Source organism: Balaenoptera ricei, chromosome 16 (genome assembly GCF_028023285.1).
Source record: "Balaenoptera ricei isolate mBalRic1 chromosome 16, mBalRic1.hap2, whole genome shotgun sequence".
NCBI lineage: Eukaryota > Metazoa > Chordata > Mammalia > Artiodactyla > Balaenopteridae > Balaenoptera > Balaenoptera ricei.
This window is the reverse complement of record NC_082654.1, coordinates 65,850,648-65,870,169: the sequence shown is the minus strand read 5'-3', so window position 1 is coordinate 65,870,169 and position 19,522 is coordinate 65,850,648. Positions and strand designations below refer to the sequence as shown.

The window sequence follows — 19,522 nt, the reverse complement described above, 5'->3', positions numbered from 1 at the left end:
AGAATAGTAAATATATAACCAATAGGTGTACACTTACAGAAAAACAAAACGTGCGTATTTTCATCATATCGCTTCCATAGTTCCTTTGGTTAAATCAATTCAAACATTTATAAATTCCATAAAATCAGGTCCCAACTTGGTAAAATCAAGTTCCTAAAAATAGTTGTTTGGAATACATGGAGACAATGTGGTATTTGTATTCTCAGGCAAGTGCTCAAAAGCCTTATATATCACCCATTTGTTCCTGAAGTATAGATATAATCATAACTTACCACAATGTACAGTAATACTTGTTTGGAAAAATTAGATCATACTTTCAATATAGAATTTCAGGAATTCATTCCCCCCCCCATAATAACTCTGACAATGTAATTAGCCAGGAACTTACCAGCCCTCACCCATCATGCAGTAGGAGAAGCTGCAGAGAAGGTTATTTAGGTTGGAGCAAGGACTCTACTAAAATAGTGGCTAGAGGCGGTATGGAATGGATTGGGAATTTGGGGACTTAAATGAAACAAGATGAGAAGCCATAAGAAGCTAAGACCTCTTGCCACCCTCACAAAAAGCCTGGGTTATCCTGAACTCCAGGATTTGTGTGTGAGGTTTGCTAACTATATGAATTATGCTTTTGACTATTATTTTTAAAATAATAAAGCTATTTAGCACCTACCTCACATAGTAAGAGAATAAAATGACTCATTGGTTTTACTCCTAAGCATCCAAAAAATAAACAAATTTGTTAAAAGGAAAAATAATACCCATTTAGGAGCATGAATGCAATTCAACAAAGAAGAAAAATATATTCCTTATGGGATTTTAAACTGTCAAGACTAGGAAACATTTCAAATTTGTGGGATTAGTTAATGTATTTATGGAAAATATACTCGCTGTATAGTATTAGGTTGAATAATTTGAAATTGCTGATATTTTACCTCTTTTAACCCTCAAAAATGGCAACTTCATATAGTTCAAACTAATAGGTAGATAGTTGGAAGCTTTAAGTATTAACTTTAAAAATAAAAAACAACCCAAAATGTAGAAAACGGTCTTAATACTTTTAAACTAAATTAGGTTTCAAATTAGAAGTGAACAATCTTTTACTTTAATTATTTGTTTATCTGATTAAAAATTAATACGCTTAACTGGAGATTAATCATTTTTCTACCCTGAAAGAGCTGTAGATGTATTTTGTTTACCCAGTCTGAGATGAGGCTGAGAGGGAAGATTTAAAATTGGTTCTAAGAAATTAAAACCAAGAAACATTTGGTGTCCGTGTTTCCTAAGTTCCAATTCTGCACAAATTCAGGCGATGATATGTATAAGACAATAGCTAGAGGACATGAATGACGTGATTTAATAGCTTGAGAACATATCTCATGAGTCCTGAACTCAATTACTCTGCCTATGACTAGGGGCAGATGCAAATCAGCCATGTGCCCCCAAATTCCACTTCAGGGGCATCCTAGTACCATCTCCTACCTACCTAATTTAGGCCTACCTAAATCATAAAATTATGGTTAACTAGAGTCACAAGTTTAACCAAAGGGCTCACCCTCACCCCAAGCACATGGCTCCAGATTCCTCAAAGATACAGTAGTGTTGGAACAAGTGACGGCCTCCATGTCATTCATGTATTCTTTCATTCTTCAGATACTCATGGAGCACCTGCCATGTGGCAGGCACTCACTATTCCATATATGGTTGATATAGTGGGATGCAAGACAGACAAGAGCTCTGTTTTTCTGATGCTAACATTCTAAGGCTTAGAGATATTCAATCATTCAATCAATATACAAACAAGAAAAACACTAGATAGCAGTCCATGCTCTGTAGAGAATTAGAATTGGGAGTTACTTTAGATGAAGTGGCCTGGGAAAGTTGCTTTAGGGAGGTGACATTTAAGCTTGATAGAATAGGGCAGGATAGGGAATCAGAGGAATCCAGGATAAGTTCTAGATTTAGGTTAACTTGGTGCACTCAAAGTGTGGTCTTAGACCTGTGTCAGTCGGCAAGCTGTCACCTCTCCACCTTGAGATAAGTATGGAAATTGAAAGTAACCATTAAGAAATTTCTAGAGCATTTGACAGAGAAATTTTATGTCTATTGAATAATTCTGCATGCTTTTTCTATTTCATTTTTCTAGTAATTCATTTTTATTTTATTTTATTTTACAAGAGTACAGGTTGAAAAAATGTATTTTTAAAATCTGGTTTTTACCATAGGTAATGTGAGAAACACCAGCTTAACCACTTAACCAAGTGGATGAAGAGTGGTGCCAGTTCCTAAGATGGGGAAGAGCAGGGTAGGAGTATCTTCCCTGGGGGACAGAAATCAAGTGCGTGTTGTTTGGACCATGCTAAGCTGGTCCATGGGTGCACCCATGAGGCACCCAAGCCATGACAGAGAGTATACTGGTGGGTATATGACTCCCATGATGTAGAGTAGATCATTGGGTATATGAGTTCTGGGGAGAGACCAGGCTGAGACACATGGATTTGGAGTCATCAGCATACAGAAGGTATCTGAAGCTGTGAGATTGGATGAGATCACCTAGAGCAGAGGAGGAAGAGCTAGTAAAGGAGACTGATAAGGACCAGCTAGGGGAAGAGAAGGAAAACCAGTAGGGTGTCATGGAAACCAACAGAAAAAAAAATGTTTCAAAAGAGATAAAGTAGCCATCTGTGTCTAATGCTACTGAGAGGTCAGGTAAGGTAAGAGCAGATAAGTGACAACTTATCTGTGGATCTGGCAAATGTGAAGACCCTGACAGCAGCAATCTCAGTGGAACTATAAGAACACAAGCCTAATTGGAGTATGTTAGTGAGAGAACAGGCAACAAGGAAATGAGACTATAACAATAGAAAATTATTTTAAATAGCTTCGTTGTGAGGGCAGCAGAGACACAGTGTAAGCAGACATGGGGTCAAGGGAGATTTATTCAAGACAAGTTTTCCTCAAGTATGCAGATGGGAATGTCTAGTAGAGACAGGAAGTTGGTGATGCAGGCATGTATCAGAATGCAGTTCAGAATAATTTTGCCAAAATACCACATAGGCAGCTCTACATATTGAAATGGACACTATTAGTAGCTACAAAAATTATATTCCATCTTCATTCCATTCCCTACAATATTCTACTGGGGCTCCATGCTGAAGGTGAGGAATCAGGGTTCACTAGGACAGTTTGGGATTGTAGTAGAAACACAAATCTCCTTCAGTGCTCCATGATGAGGAACTGGAAACAGAACATGCCTGGTTTACTGAGGTTCCACAATGTAAATCTAACATTTGAATCTTAAAAAGTTTCATCCTCACATTATATTGATGGACACATTCTTCCTCACCCACAAAAATTGAAATTAAAACATGTTTGCCATTTTGACAGGAGTACAAAATTTCAAGCTTTGAGCAGAGGCTGATGAATGAAATAGAGTTTCGCTTGGAACGCACCCCTGTTGATGAATCAGATGATGAAATCCAACATGATGAGATCCCCACGGGCAAGTGTATAGCTCCCATCTTTGACAAAAGACTCAAGCACTTCCGGGTCACCGAAGGCTCTCCAGTGACATTCACCTGCAAAATTGTTGGGATACCTGTCCCAAAGGTAGGGGAAGATGACCAGCCAGTTGGCCAACCAACAGTGCAAAACTACAGACAGTGCCTTCAAGAAAGTCTTACCAGACTGTAGTGAAGTATCTACAGAGGGAATGAAAATCAATACCAGAAAATTAACAAAGCCCAAGTAATCTGACTAAAAAGATACAATCAGGAATAGAATCATTAAATAGCCAGGCAAAAACCAAATCAGATAACTTATGGGTAAGTTAAAATTTTTATAAAAGTTGACAATAAATGTCTTAGTCATGATCCTCTATTTTGGGCTATTGATTCTCTCAACCATCAAACTCACCAAACTGATACTTTTCTTTCTATTTAACATCTACTGAAAATCTACAGCCTGCCTGTTGTACAAAGTGAGCTATATTTGTATTATTACTGTTAGGTTGGTAAATGCTGAAAATGTCGTATCATTATCATTGGCTGCTGAAAAATCTTACGAGTCACCAGACTTTTTGGCAGTCAGCGAGAGAAGGATTTACACCCAGTATGCCTATAGCAGGGAACCTATCCACCCTACTTTCACAAACATTAACATGGCGCTAGTATGTATGATTAGGTAACCAGGAAATGTAGAGAAGGGCAGCTGCAACCAGTACTTTAACTCCCCTGTCTCTGAGAGATCTCCTTGATACAGGCAGAACTTAACTTGAAAACTATGTATACTTAAATTTTAGTCAGAGGAGAAATTTAGCAATTGAATCCTGGCCTCATTCCATTTGGTATAATAAACCATACTATCCTTTCAAGTAAGGTCAGCTATTCGAGGCCCTGAGATCTCGGACTTCAGGAGACTTGAGTTTGTAAAAGGATAATAGGAAAAGTTCCAGGCTCCTGGTTTTAATTATTTTGCTTCTGAAGACAATTCTGGTCCTTAGGGTGGCTTTTTAAGTAATTATAAATATAATAAAAATAGTCAAAAGTTTTTTCTCAATCCTAAATTATACATAATTTCTTACTTAAATATTGTATATGTACAAGTGGAGGAGCATATTATACTGTCATTTGTAATATGTTTAAAAATTTTTTTCTAAGTGTTTTATAAGGGATGGGTTACTAGTTGTAGAGATGGCAATCGATCCTTGCCTTATCCTACTCCTTGTATCATTATCCTCTAAAGATGTACAGAACAGGGACTCCCCTTGTGGTCCAGCAGTTAAGACTCCACGCTCCTAATGCAGTGGGCACAGGGTCCATCCCTGATCAGGGAACTAAGATCGTGCATGCTGCATGGTGCGGCCAAAAAAAAAAGATGTACAGAACAGTGTATATTCTCCTTGATCATTTTTCATTTCAGGTTTACTGGTTCAAAGATGGGAAGCAGATTTCAAAAAGAAATGAGCACTTCAAAATGAGGCGAGAAGGAGACGGGACGTGTTCTCTGCACATTGACTCCACCACCGGCGATGACGACGGCAACTACACCATCATGGCGGCCAACCCCCAGGTGGAGACGCAGGGTTCCGCGCTGTACTGCACTCTGAGGAAGGAGCGGTTCATGTCATTGTGAATAAACCTTGAGAAGTGCAAGTTACTAAGGATTTCTGAGGAAAATGAATAAGGAGCATAGAGACTGTGTGAACTGGAGCACAGTATCACAACTTACAAGACCACTTAGCCACTGATGGGTCACGCCACCCTTCAGCCTTTGTCAAAGGACATTAGTAGTATCTATTCACTAAGTATATGCCCCAGAACTATTGGAGTAAATCTTGTTTTGATCAACTCACTGACTCTCTTGAAGAGTCAACAAATTATTCTATCAAAGAATGATTTGCTATTTTTTGTTCTTTAGAGAACAAGCAAATCACTTGTGAATATCCCTCACTCATAAAAAAAATTTTTTTTGATAAAAGTTGGAAAGCCATAATCTTTCACTTTCCTTTTCTGAAGAGACCAAGACTTAAAATTCCCCTTAAAGATATGGCAGAGTAAATATCTTCAATTACTTTTAGAATAGGAGGTACAGAACTCACTGTACCTCACTCACTGTACCAGAACTCACTGTAATTTCTACTCACCCACTCCTCCTATTAAAATGTTAGTTTTGAAGATAACTTCTATTGAGGAAAGTATAAAAATACTTGACCATGATCTCTGCATGTGCCTACAAATAATGTTAAGTGCACAAGAATTCAAATTTTTTTACATTTATGTCTGTTCATTTCTCAGCTTAAAAATGAAAGTCACAATATTCTTAAAAATCGTTTCGGGCTTCCCTGGTGGCGCAGTGGTTAAGAATCTGCCTGCCAATGCAGGGGACACGGGTTCGAGCCCTGGTCTGGGAAGATCCCACATGCCACGGAGCAACTGGGCCCGTGAGCCACAACTACTGAGCCTGCGCGTCTGGAGCCTGTGCTCCGCAACAAGAGAGGCCGCAACAGTGAGAGGCCCGCGCACTGCGATGAAGAGTGGCCCCCACTCGCCACAACTAGAGAAAGCCCTCGCACAGAAACGAAGACCCAACACAGCCAAAAATAAATAAATAAATAAATAAATAAATAAATAAATCGTTTCCCCTGGAATATTAACAGTGATTTAAGGAGTTATATTGTTTTCATCCCCCCTCACAAAAAAAAAAAAAAAAAAAAACTCATAATAGTTAGCCAAAATGTTCATAATGTTCTGGTCCATAAGAATGTATATGTACTGAAAAAAATGTGGAATTGTTTTTATTTTAATCTCCTTCATTTTCTGTTTCTCAGGGGAGAATCAGCTGTTCTGGCCACTTGATGGTACAAGGTTTGCCCCTTCGAAGTCGACTAACAGCTGCTGGTCAGTCTCACAGGTAAAGACAGTAAGAATCTCCCTTCTTTAGCCCCTCCCAAGCAGCCACCCACCACAATGAGCACTGAAGTATCTGGTCTACAAATTGTCAACTAATGTGTAGTCCTCCACCCACAGCATCAGCATCACTTGGGAGCTTTTGTTGCAAATGCAGAATCCCAAGCCCCACCCAGACATACTGATCAGAATCTACATTTTAATAAGATCCCCAGGTAATTCATAAGCGCATTAAATATGAGAAGCGTTGGTCCACGGCACACTTTTAATGGTTCAAAAATTGCAACCATCAGTAGTACCTGTGCACATAATATATAAATCAGACTCTCTGAATTAAATTACCTTGTCTTTAAAAAACAGAAACCGTTAATGAGTATATGTATACTGATAAAAGATTTCTGTTGTTGTTATTGTCTCCAATATAACAGCTGTCTCCAACACAGCAACTGACTTTCCTCCTCTCCGATTTTACTAAACACTAAGAAGAAAGAGCCTGGCTTTCTCTTGAGTCTTGGTGGTGCCACAGAGTCTTAGCAAAGCATTTCATAGTTGCTGACATGGATGAATTACATTAGACTTACCAAAGGAACAAAAATAGTGACCCATGTTTCAGATACAGTATTTTACCACCGTTGCAACTCTACCTTCTTCTTCAGTTTTTTTTTGTTTTTGTTTTTTTCCTTCTTCAAGAACAGCTGTTACTGTGGTCAGTCTTAACCAGTTTAAGTTCATGATCATCTTTAATGGTCTGACATAATTTATTAGCCAGGTTAAATTGTATTACTCAGAGACACAGGGATTGCAGCTGCCTTGTTCTGGGTGATAAACAGGACTTCTCTTTTGGCTCTCATTTGAGGTTCAGATTGAATACTGATTTGTTTATTCTGAAACTTCTGAACAACTGGTCAAACCCAAGGCAAGGGGAGCTGAGTCACTTAACCCAGAATGACTTCAGAGAGAAAGAAGCTAAAGCCTGATTATTTGATTACAGATCTCACAAGATAACCCTACAGTGGGTGAGATGCTTAGTACTTTGCTTTTTACATCAGCTCCACACTATTATTTATTATCCCTTCATGGTCCAGCCACCCCCACCCCCAAAAAAAATCTTTCTCCAGGCCCGAGAGCCATGCCTAAATGTCTATACTGTCATAAGTTCTGAAGCGGTTTCTGTGGGTAATGCCTGAACATGCTTGCTGTTTTAGAGTAAGGTCCCGAGCGCAAGAAAGAGACAAAGAGCCCCTACAGGAACGATTTTTCCGACCACATTTCCTGCAGGCTCCTGGGGATATGGTAGCTCACGAGGGGCGCCTCTGTCGCCTGGACTGTAAGGTAGACTCTAGTACACCATTCTTGGTTCCAAATCTGTTCATATTTTGTATTTGTTTGTTTGTATGCACCTATTTTTGTTTGTATTTGTTTTATGGTTGTTGTTTTTTCGGGGAAAGGGGACTGAGGAACAGAGAGAGAGAGAGAGAGAGCACTTTTTTGCCCACAAGGTTCTTTTTGGAGCATTTAATACCAGACAAAAGTATTTCATAAAGTCTTTAAGTGTTTATATCTTAATAAAAATTACATTGATACTGTACCAAGTTAACTCTATGCTTGTAAAGACAACCAAAGAGGTGATGTAATTCAGACATTTTCCATATGGTACCTGGAAGGTCTTTATTACCATAAAGGCATAAGGATGATTTTTGCATCCTTGAAGTGAATTGCTGTGAGGTACAGCCTTTGAAAAAATTATAGTCATGAAAAGATGGCTCCAAGGCAGTTTATGAAAACAGAAGCTGATTTCTCTTACTAGTCAACATCCATCACCTTTAGCTAGTCTACATTCTAACTCTTCCACCAGAAACTAGGTTCAGTTGAACAGTATGAATATTTCTCAGTATGAACAGTAACTGAAGTCACCCCTTCTGTCCGAACGATGTAGAATGCTATGGAGATTTAGACACAAATTAGTAAAGGCTTAAGGTTAAGCATTTATAGAATCCACTTCTCTAGGTGGTTCTTGCTCTCCCATTAGTTACCTAAATAATATTTGGGATTAACTTCTTCCACCCTAAACCCTAAAAGACACCCATGACTGGGTCCCATCCCCAAAGATTCTGATTTAATATAGTAAGTGGGCATCAGGATTGTCAAATACTCCTCATGTGATTATGACACACAGCCAGCTTTGAGAACACTGGTTTAATGTCTGTGCCTTCCTTGGCTACCTCTTGCTTACTAGGTATGTAAGCAATATCTCTGAAACTGATCCCACAGGCCTATTTTATCTATCTATTTAGCTTTTTAATTCTTATTCATTCTAATCTAGAATATAATCATGACCTGAACTGGGGTCCAAATACTATACAGTTTAAATGCATACGGCCACCCACCTAGACCCCTCTTGTCCCGATGTTCCTGAGGAGAGGCTTCTCAGCACTGACGTTCTGTCACTATCGATGTGGTGCCAGACAAGGAAGAAGAATTCAGCCACCAAATAAATCTGTCTGTCCTCAGTCTGTCATTTGCCTCATCTGTCCTGTTGTTTGTTAGGTGAGTGGCTTACCGCCTCCAGAGCTGACGTGGCTGCTCAATGGCCAGCCTGTGCTCCCCGACACCTCCCACATGATGCTGGTCAGGGAGACCGGAGTCCACTCTTTGCTCATTGACCCGCTCACTCAACGTGACGCAGGGACCTACACCTGCGTTGCTACCAACAAAACCGGACAGAATTCCTTTAGTCTGGACCTCACTGTAGTAGGTAAGGTTTGCTGCTGGGACCCCTAAACAGAACTCCCTCCAAAGTGATTGCGGAAACATGCAGAGCCTCTGATGTAATTCCTTAGTCCTTTGCCCCACCGAGTCTCATCTTAGTTTCTCCTTCACTGTAATAAGGGCCATGTTTCCTACGTTGCTTTCGAAAACATATCAGTAAGCTAAAAACATAATATGGTACTTTGTGTATATCATGCTTGCAATAAATGGTAGTCATTGTAATTACCAATTGACTATCACAAATTCAGGTCACTTGCCCTACAAGCTCATCACTCCTGGAACACTCCAGGGTCTCCCCCCACCCCAAGCTTCCATGCCTTTGCATCTGTGGTCCCTCTACATGGAATGCCCTTCTTTGCCTAGCAACCTCCTGCTCATTCTCTAAGACTTAATTCAAATGTCACCACAAAGGCACAGTGGATCCACCAGGTTACATCCTCCTCTGTTTCCATAGCACTTAGTAAAGGAGAGACTCTTACAGCACTGGTGGCTTCGGTGTAACTATTTTCCCTTTTGCCTCCCTGAAGACACCATGAGCCTCTGAGGTCAGAGATTCTGACTTGTTCTTCCGTGTATCTCTGATGTCTGACTCAGTGCCTGGAACGTGGAAGGCACTTGAATCTATAACTAAACAAACAAACCCTAACCTTATAAGATGATGTGAACAAAACACTGTCACAGATAAGGACAAAAAGTCATTGTCACCTGGGAGGTGCCAGACCCTCGGGGCAGTAGTCCAGCCAGAATTAGATTTCAGAATGTATGAAATCTTGTGCTGGGCTTTCTCCCGCCCTCATATGGCCCCTGAAGGAAATCAGGGTAGCTTCAGAATGCTAATCCTCTCTCTAAGCTAGTAGCTGTCTCCTCAGTATAGTTTTTTCTTTTTCTCATCCTTAATTCCATCTCACCAACAGAGTAGGAAAAGCTCATCCTGCAAGGATACGTTGATTGCAGCTTTTACTTTTTTCCCACTATTTTGCTATTGACTAGGGAACCCTGAGATATGAGGTAGCTTTGCCTTAATTGGTTCGGTGGGGGGGGGGGAAGAAAGCCTCCTTAGGAAGCATAATTTGTGTGTGTGGTTTTTTTAAAATAGTATACTTCTTTCAACTTTTCTGTAGCTATAAAATTTTTCAAGATAAAAAGTTGAGGGAAAATTAATATATCTTCTACAAAATAAACTCCTCTAAAAAAGAAAAAAAAGATATATTTAGTACCTATATTGTTTCTCAAAATTTACTGCTGAGCAATAAAAGAAACTCCCTCAATTCCACACCTACCATATGCATCCCATGTGTGTGACCCAAATCCTTGAGTGTAGTCCCTCATAAGATAGGCAGAGACAGTTTCCTCATTTCTTTTTTATCAAGCTTCATTTCTGGAGCTTTTATCAAGGCAGTGATCTTCACTACGAGGCTTGAGAAGTGTTCTAAAGAAGAGGTAAAGGTGGGTGGGTGCTCACTCTGCTAGACTCCAGAACTGTAATTTGTTTGAGGCATGGACCCCAAGGCACTTAACGCTTCAAACTAGCACTGCCCTTCTCTCATTCAGCCAAAGAAGTGAAGAAAGCGCCTGTAATCCTGGAGAAACTGCAGAACAGCGGTGTTCCCGAAGGCCACCCGGTGAGACTGGAGTGCAGGGTCATAGGCATGCCTCCACCTGTGTTCTACTGGAAGAAAGGCAACGAGACCATCCCCTTCACCAGAGACAGGATCAGGTACAGCCTCCACCCTCGGTCAAGTTCAGTGAGGCCTGTCAGGCCGCCCAAATAAGTCTGTAGCCTTTTGAATCTGGTTTCTTCCACTTAGCATAATGTATCTGTTTCACACGTTACTGTGCTTATCAAGAATTTATTCCTTTCTGTTGCTGAGGGGTAGTGCATTGTACACATGTCCCACAGTTTTAAAACCTTAATTTTTAAGCTTAAAAAGGTATGAGGAATTTATAAAGATCGTGCCTATTTTTTGTCATGTGTCTTCAGTCATATTAGCACACAGAAAACCTTTTGACGGTAAAAAGCTAAAATAAAGTAAAGCAAAATAAAATATTAAAGTAATACTCCTTCTCCATCCATCACTACATGGCTGTTTTTTAAGTAACTTTAAGGATACAGTTTCTTAAAGTGGGAGCTTTCCTTAATTCTCCCTAACCATCCTTCATTCTTTGCCATTTTGGTTTTATGCTACAAAGGCGGCTTATGTACAGAAATTGCTACTGAGAATTATTTCTTCACAGTAAACTGAATTTGTCCTAGAAAATATTGGGTTTTACAGAATTTGGGCATCTAAAAAAGTCTATGTACATATAGGTCAGGATTTTTCTCTGGTAAAATATACGCAAGAACAGAGAATATTCTTGAGTTAACACTTCAGTGTAAATTAATGAAACGTGTCAAACACAGCCTGAAATTCTGGTGTAATTATCTAGGATTGCAATATGCAGTCAAGGTTAGTTAAGAACTACTGACATAGAGAAAACAGAAGGAAAGAACATGCTGATTTGCTCCTGAACTGTATTAAGCTAAATGCTGCACATGCCCAGTTGGATATATTAAGAAATACCCCCTCCACCCTAAAGACTGCATACAAAAACTATTAGAACTGATAAACAAATTCAGCAAGGTAGCAGGATACAAGATTAACATACAGAAATCTGTTGCATTTCTTCACACTAACAATGAAATATCAGAAAGAGAAAGTAAAGAAAAACAATCCATTTTAAAATTGTATCAAAAAAACCCAAAATACTTAGGAATAAACCTGACCAAGGAAGTGAAAGACTTATATGCTGAGAACTATAAACATTGATAAAGGAAACTGAAGATGCTACAAAGAAATGGAAAGATATCCCATGCTCTTGGATATCCCAGCGTGGTATTGGCACAAAAACAGCCATATGGATCAATGGAACAGAATAGAGAGCCCAGAAATAAACCTACACACCTAGAGCCAATTAATCTTCGACAAAGGAGGCAAGAATATACAATGAAGAAAAGACAGTCTCTTCAGCAAGTGGCGTTGGGAAAGCTGGACAGCCGCATGTATATCAATGAAGTTAGAACACTCACTCACACCATACACAAAAATAAACTCAAAATGGATTAAAGACTTAAATATAAGACATGACACCATAAAACTCCTAGAAGAGAACATAGGCAAAACATTCACTAACATAAATCATACCAATGTTTTCTTAGGTCAGTCTCCCAAGGCAATACTGTAGAAATAAAAGCAAAAATAAACAAATGGGACCTAATGAAACTTACACACTTTTGCAAAGCACAGGAAACCATAAATAAAATGAAATGAAAACCTACAGAACGAGAGTAGATATTTGCAAACAATGCGACCAACAAGGGCTTAATTTCCAAAATATACAAACAGTTCATACAGCTCAATATCAAAAAACAAACAACCCAATCAAAAACTGGGCAGAAGACCTAAATAGACATTTCTTCAAAGAACACAGCCAGATGGCCAACAGGCACATGAAAAGATGCTCAACACTGCTAATTATTAAAGAAATTCAAATCAAAACTACAATGAGGTATCACCTCACACCAGTCAGAATGGCCATCATCAAAAAGTCTAAAAATAATAAATGATGGAGAGGGTGTGGAGAAAAGGGAACCTTCCTACACTGTTGGTGAGAATGTAAACTGGTGCAGCCACTATGTAGAACAGTATGGAGGTTCCTTTAAAAACTAAAAATAGAGTTACCATATGATCCAGCAATCCCACTCCTCGGCATATATCCAGAAAAAACAAAAACTCTAATTCAAAAAGATACATGCACCCCAATGTTCACAGCGGCACTATTTATAATAGCCAAAACATGGAAGCAACTTAAGTGTCCATCAACAGATGAATGGATAAAGAAGTTGTGGTGTGTGTGTGTGTGTGTATATATATATATATATATATATGAATATATATACACACATATATATATACACACACACATACATACATACATACATACATACACACAATGGAATATTACTCACCCATAAAAAAGAATGAAATAATGCCATTCGCAGCAACATGGATGGACCTAGAGATTATCATACTAAGTGAAGTAAGTCAGACAGAGAAAGACAAATATCATATGATATCGCTTATATGTGGAATCTAAAAAAATGATACAAATGAACTTATTTACAAAACAGAAATAGACACACAGACATAGAAAACAAACTTAATGTTACCAAAGGGGAAAGGGTGGAGGGAGGGATAAATTAGGAGCTTAGGATTAACAGATACACACTACTATATATAAAATAGATAAACAACAAGGCCCTACTGTATAGCACAGGGAACAGTATTCAGTACCTTGTAATAAATCTATAATGGAGAAGAATCTGAAAAAGTTATATGTATAACTGAATCACTTTGCTGTACACCAGAAACTAACACAGCATTGTAAATCGACGATACTTCAATTAGGAAGGAAGGAAGGCAGGAAGGCAGGCAGGCAGGCAGGCAGGCAGGAAGGAAGGAAGGAAGGAAGGAAAGAAAAGACCCCATCCATGCTAACAGTTCATCCATCCCTGGCCTCTCGTTTTGGTCTACTCTCCCGTAGCTTTTTTACAAAGTTCTTGCAATGTCCAGCCTGGTTCGGAAAAGAGATTTTTTCTGTACTTTGGTTGTGACAAGTGGGAGTCCTCCTGGGAGGAGAGTGGAGAGGTCAAGAACAGGTCTCAGCCATGGCTACTGACCCTCTTCTTTCCACCTTCAAGCTTGCCTCTGATGCTTGCTTAAAGCTGAATCCCCTTCCCTCCTGCTAGGGTCAGGGAGGGGAGGAGAAGCACTGCACTGCCTGATTTGCCCGAGTTTCCCGGAGCCCTAAACTCAACAAGGCCGCTTCTGCCCCCAGATACAATACGGATATATTCTTTCTTTTCTCCAGCATGCACCAGGACACAACTGGGTATGTCTGCCTCCTCATTCAGCCAGCCAAGAAATCAGACGCTGGATGGTACACATTGTCAGCCAAGAATGAAGCTGGCATCGTGTCATGCACTGCCAGGTTGGATATATACGGTAAGTGTGATGGCATCGGTTGATCCGTGTGTGACAGGGAGCTTAAAAATCTTTTTGCGGGGAATTCTCTGGTCGTCCAGTGGTTAGAACTTGGAGCTTTCACTGACTAGGCCCCGGTTCAGTCCCTGGTCGGGGAACTGAGATCCCGCAAGCCGCAGGGCGTGGCCAAAAAAATCTTTTTTCTTTTAGGATAGGTGTAGTATGTTTTCATAAATGAATTGGTTAGATCATATTTTAGTGCTTAAGAGATGGATTTTTAAAGTCATTTTATCCTAGTCACCTCAGGCTTTTGTACACTCTCTCATTTCACTATAAGGTTAAACTTCTTCCAAAAAGAGGTTAATTTTTCTGTACTTCTAATACTAGGAATTACAACTACTTCAGAGTGTACATGCGCTTGTACTTCTAATTACCCAACATCTTCAGGCCATCTCCTTGCTGCCATGGGTCACCCACTGTAACTCCCTCCCCACTGCGCGTCATTCCCCAGCCATACCTCCACCCAGCAGAATTTTCCAGACCCCATTCATTTGTTAATTAATTCCACAAATATTTATTACTCCAATCTCACAATCAGACTAATAATAGAGAGCTGTCCTAATGATACTGATATCAGATGACTTTTGTACAGTGACTTGTAATTTATGAAATGGTACCCTAAGATCCTCCTAAACCCATGAGATGATTGTAATTGTTGTTACCCTCATATAAATGAGGAAGAAACGCAGAGACTCAGAGAGATTAAGTGACTACAGCTGGAAAGCAAATCCAGGTTTTACATCGTTCCTTTGAGCCATGTTTCTAATTTTCAAAAAGATTTAACAGATTAATCTTTATTAATGTATTTGTGTACTCTACTCCTCTCCTCTATAATTTTGACATTAACTGGTATTTTTGAAGACATATTCCTTAACCCAAAAGAGTAATCCTTTTTTTCCCCCCCTCTTTTAAAAGAATTAATTTGTTGGCTTAATAAGTTTCTTATTCATTACTGGTTTAACATGATTAACCAGAATAACAAATAAGAAACAGTAACTCTGCCTAGAACCTGAGGTCCCTGCTATTTATAGGTGCACACCAGGTACACCCGCCCCCCCTTTTTCATCTTTTTTCCTTTTTTTTTTTTGGCCGTGCCGCGCGCCATGCAGGATCTTAATTCCCCCACCAGGGATCGAACCCGCGCCCCCCTGCAGTGGAAGCGCGGGGTCTTGACCGCTGGACCGCCAGGGAAGCCCCGGGTACCTCCTCTCTTTGGTACCATACAGGAGGGGTCTTGGCCTGCCATTTTCCCTAAGTCTAATATTTAGAGAAAATATATAGCTTTCTGGTTATTTTCCTTAATTCGTGGACTTGAAAAGAAATTCAGCCGTGAGGGACGCTGGCTCCAATGTACTTTCCCCTGGGAGGATCCGAGGAGAGACACGCCAGTGATACGTTTCTTAATCCAGGCTAATGCCTTAACCATTTCACCCACTTCACCATGTCAGAAGGAAATAGGTCTCCAACTAAGAAACTCATACCAGTAAGCCCTGAAACCGATGACTCTGTCCCAGTCCCGCTCATCCGCGGCGGAGTCCCCAGTTCAGTTAGTCCCGGCTCACCTCTCCCCTGGCTCCCGTCCTGATTCCTCAGCACTAACGACGCGAAGCGCTGTATCCTCAGCTGGGACGGGGGAGTGGGGCAAGGCATGGAGGATTTGGGGTAAAATCAATCCCGTACGCCGCCCCGCAATCACTTCCTACCTGTCCGAGGAATGGGGACAGTAGGCATTCCTCTCTCTTCGAAAAGACGGCTTCTAATAGTACCTGCTGTCAGGTTAAGGTGTCCGAGAGAGCCAGGAAAGGCTAAGGGGCGGAGGGCGGCGGGGAGGGACTTTAAACCAGTTCATGGCTGCCTTACTGAGTGCCTGCTCTCTTGTGGAATCGCTGTAAGTTTTGTCCTGTTTTGTAGCTTTCCAATTTTGATTTTATCAATTCACTCAGAGGCATTTAGATCCCGAAAAACTAATTCAAAAGAATGAAATCAACAAAGGACCCGTTTATAAGTGGGAATGCTACAAGGGTCCATAGCTTCGTAGGACCCAGAGCGTCAGCGTTCCCCACCTGGTGCTTCCCCATCTCCACAGCAAGCTTCTTGGAAACCTCATGAGAAGACTGCTTGGTAATTTCTGAATCAGTGACAACACACAGGACTGAGCAGCTTGGATGGATATTTCATTCAGGCCATGTTCAAGCCTAAAGATCCTGGCTGCTAAAACCAGGGTCCCCTTTGGACAGTGCTTGGTGAACGTGGAAATTCTAATATTCTCTTTTGTCCCCGAACCATGGTTGATTGCACATGTTACTTTTCAGTCTTCTTGCTGTAACTCATTAGAGCCTGATTAGGACGGTAGGTAGGTAATCGCTGATTAGGGTGATGAGGTGTGCGGTCAGAGGTCTGGACTCATCTTTTGGCTTCCATTTCCATAGATTTCTCATCTCCACCTTCTGAGGTGCCCTGCCTTGAGAGCCTACCGCCCTCTCTACCCAGCAGACTCCATGCTAGGTCAGGAGAAAATTTTGAGAAATCACCCTAGTCACCCACTCTTCCTTCTTACAGCCCCAGATTTTACTGGATTAGAATCATAGGGTTTGGAATTAGGGGATTAAGAGATCACCAGCCCAATTTCCCTCTTCCCGATAGGGAAGGAGAGATTTTATTTCTCTCTTTTACAAATGAGGCATTTCAGACCCAGATATATTTCAATGCTTTACTAAGATCCCACAGAAAGTGTTGGAATGAGGACAGAATGCACCCCTGCCGTGTACCTGCTAGACTGTATTCCTTTGATTGTAACACATTATTTGGTCCATTTTCCAGCTCAGTGGCACCACCAGATCCCACCACCCATGTCTGTCCGGCCCAGTGGCAGTCGCTACGGATCTCTCACCAGTAAAGGACTCGACATTTTCTCTGCTTTCTCCTCCATGGAAAGCACAATGGTGTATTCATGCTCTTCTCGGAGTGTAGTGGAGAGTGATGAACTTTAAGAATGTCTGGGTGCCTGCTGTGTAAGGGGGTGGACTGTGGAGGGGGAAGGAAGACCAGCCAGATACGATGGTTTCCAAGCAACTGGATTTGAGTAAGTTCCCACTCTGCCCGACCTGTGGCAAGGAGAGCTTTGAGTAAGTCAGCTGGGGACTCTTGCAGTCTCAGCTCAGGGAGAGATGGAGGGCTGTGCCTTTTAAGATTCCAACAAAATGAGAAGACAATACAGACGAACCAAAGATGTCATGCAGCTGCCATCCACTGCTTTGGGGAAAAGCTAGCATGCTTCCCTGCCCCCTGCTGCGTTGGGGTATTCAGGCCCTTCTAGGAGCAATTAGGGGCCAGACGCTTGGGCTGAGAGGAGTTGGACAGTAGTGACCTTAGGAATCACTAACTCACTAAACAATGCAAAGGAAAAAGGCAGGGGGGTCTCCACCACCTTTCATTGATTGCATCCATAGCAGTAGTTTCGGTGGATTTATTAAATCAGCTTCTACTTAGCACTAGGAGTCTGTGCCATACAACTCACATACGTGGAGAAGCACTTTTGATTTGCTTACCCTGGGTGTACTGAGCCACATAATAAAGTGCCAAAATGTGATTGAGATACCAAAAAAAAAAAAATCACTGAAACACTAAATATTGCACAGTGCACTTATTCTATAGCCAAAACAGGGACCCACCACCCTGCCTGCACCATTTCCTTTTGGATACAGTGGTGAGTGGTTTTTCTTTCTGACTACGTATATATATATATCCCTAGGCTCTAGAACTAAAGGGTTGTTAATAAACCAACCAGAAGGAAATCTTCTGCGGGGTCACTTTTAAAACTACAAGCTTCAGTTGCCACTTGCAAAAATATTCAGGCATCATCATCATCTGCCCATAGAATATTGACTCTCCCGCTTCTCCCCTCGCCCCAAAAGTCTGCAAGTATATGAAGCAGAAAGGAAGAAATGCAAACCAGGAGAGGAAGTGATGGGAGAGTGGTTTTTGTTTTTTCATTTGCCCAAGCAAAAGGAAAGCAGTGGCTGTAGAAGGAGAGGTCTTTAATAGTTGTGAACTGCTTTGAGATCATTAGCCAAATTGCATTTTCTATACAGAAAATATTATGCTAACTGAGAAAGCGGGAGGGACAGAGAATGTGCATCTTTATTCTAACCCACTAATTCAAAGCCTGACTCTCCACTTAAGGAATTTTTAGACTTAAGTTCACTGTGATATCCCAGTGCCTAGAAGAGTGCTTAGCACAAAGTAGACATTCGATAACTATTTGTTGGATGAATGAATCTTATGTTAGAGAAATCTACAACATATGCACCAGTCAAAAAATTGCCCTAGGGATGGTCATCACGGCACAGTTTGCTCCAGATTCACCAGGGAAATGAATTGGAGTGTCTGTTACCAACTCCTTGTGCCCAAGTCCTTGGTGTTCTCTGAGCAGACATCCTCAGCTGGCATCTTACTCAAGTGAACAAATAGTAATTGCTTAGAAAGGCTTGAAATTTTCTTCACTTCAAGGCAAGGATTTCCAGTATAAAAATAAATTCATTCACTCAAAAAATCATTTGTGTGTCCACTCTGTATAAGACGCTATGCTAGAGACTATGGGCCATACACAAATATGATAAGACACAGTCCCTGCCTGCAGAAAGCTTACAATCTAGTGGGGGAGGTAAGAAAAAAGGCATGTCAAGTGCTGCTTCTTTGGGCAAAAGTCTATTTTTTATGAAAGGGAAGTTTCTAGTACTCTTCATCCTATATTTTTCATGACTCTAAAATCATCTTAATTATTTTCAATCTTTATTTCTTAATTAAATAAAATACCATAAGTTACATCCTTAAGAAATAAAGATTTCGGCCAATTACTTAGCAGAATTATTAGACTTTTTCCTTTCTTATGTATGCAGGAACAATAGTAAAAGTATAGGCAACTGTAATGAAATTGAATGCATTCCATACAGAATGCATCCTGTAAAATATTCTGTTTCTATATTGGCTTCTATTATCAAATCTCTTTATGACCAAAGAGCATTTTCTAACTCCAGGATTGCTTCTCCACAGTTGGACACCCAACCTCCTCATCACATCTATTAATGTAAACTCTAGACAGTTCTCCTATGAGAGGATATTCTTCATCTCTATATGTATTCACTTTCCGAATATTTTTTACCTGTTGTTTTACAGTGCTTAACACAGAACTATGATAAATATTATATTTGGCCACTAGATGGCACTGTCGAACCTAAAATATAACAAGCTTTAAAATTCCTCGAATTT

General features: G+C 40.5%; 1 protein-coding gene and 1 long non-coding RNA gene across 7 annotated transcripts in view; one reads left to right on the top strand and one right to left on the bottom strand.

Annotated features, from left to right (window-relative positions):
• LOC132350821 (uncharacterized) overlaps positions 1-16,083 on the bottom strand; it is a 78,074-nt gene extending 61,991 nt beyond the window's left edge. For all 4 annotated transcript variants that reach the window (XR_009498018.1, XR_009498019.1, XR_009498017.1 and 1 more), the window contains exon 1: positions 15,958-16,083. This is a non-coding gene — a long non-coding RNA (uncharacterized LOC132350821). The remainder of the gene's footprint in view (positions 1-15,957) is intronic.
• Positions 1-19,004, top strand: part of MYPN (myopalladin) — a 75,146-nt gene extending 56,142 nt beyond the window's left edge. Inside the window, exons 12-19 of one of the 3 annotated variants that reach the window (XM_059900345.1) lie at positions 3,385-3,606; positions 4,918-5,067; positions 6,326-6,408; positions 7,610-7,736; positions 8,952-9,159; positions 10,725-10,890; positions 14,082-14,215; positions 17,075-19,004. In XM_059900345.1, coding sequence (XP_059756328.1) covers positions 3,385-3,606; positions 4,918-5,067; positions 6,326-6,408; positions 7,610-7,736; positions 8,952-9,159; positions 10,725-10,890; positions 14,082-14,215; positions 17,075-17,244 — 1,260 coding nt within the window. In that variant the 3' untranslated portion in view covers positions 17,245-19,004. Of the gene's footprint in view, positions 1-3,384; positions 3,607-4,917; positions 5,068-6,325; positions 6,409-6,832; positions 7,568-7,609; positions 7,737-8,951; positions 9,160-10,724; positions 10,891-14,081; positions 14,216-17,074 lie in introns of those variants that run through there. The other 2 variants (XM_059900343.1, XM_059900344.1) reach the window with 2 other exon arrangements.
• Positions 19,005-19,522: the final 518 nt, after the last annotated feature.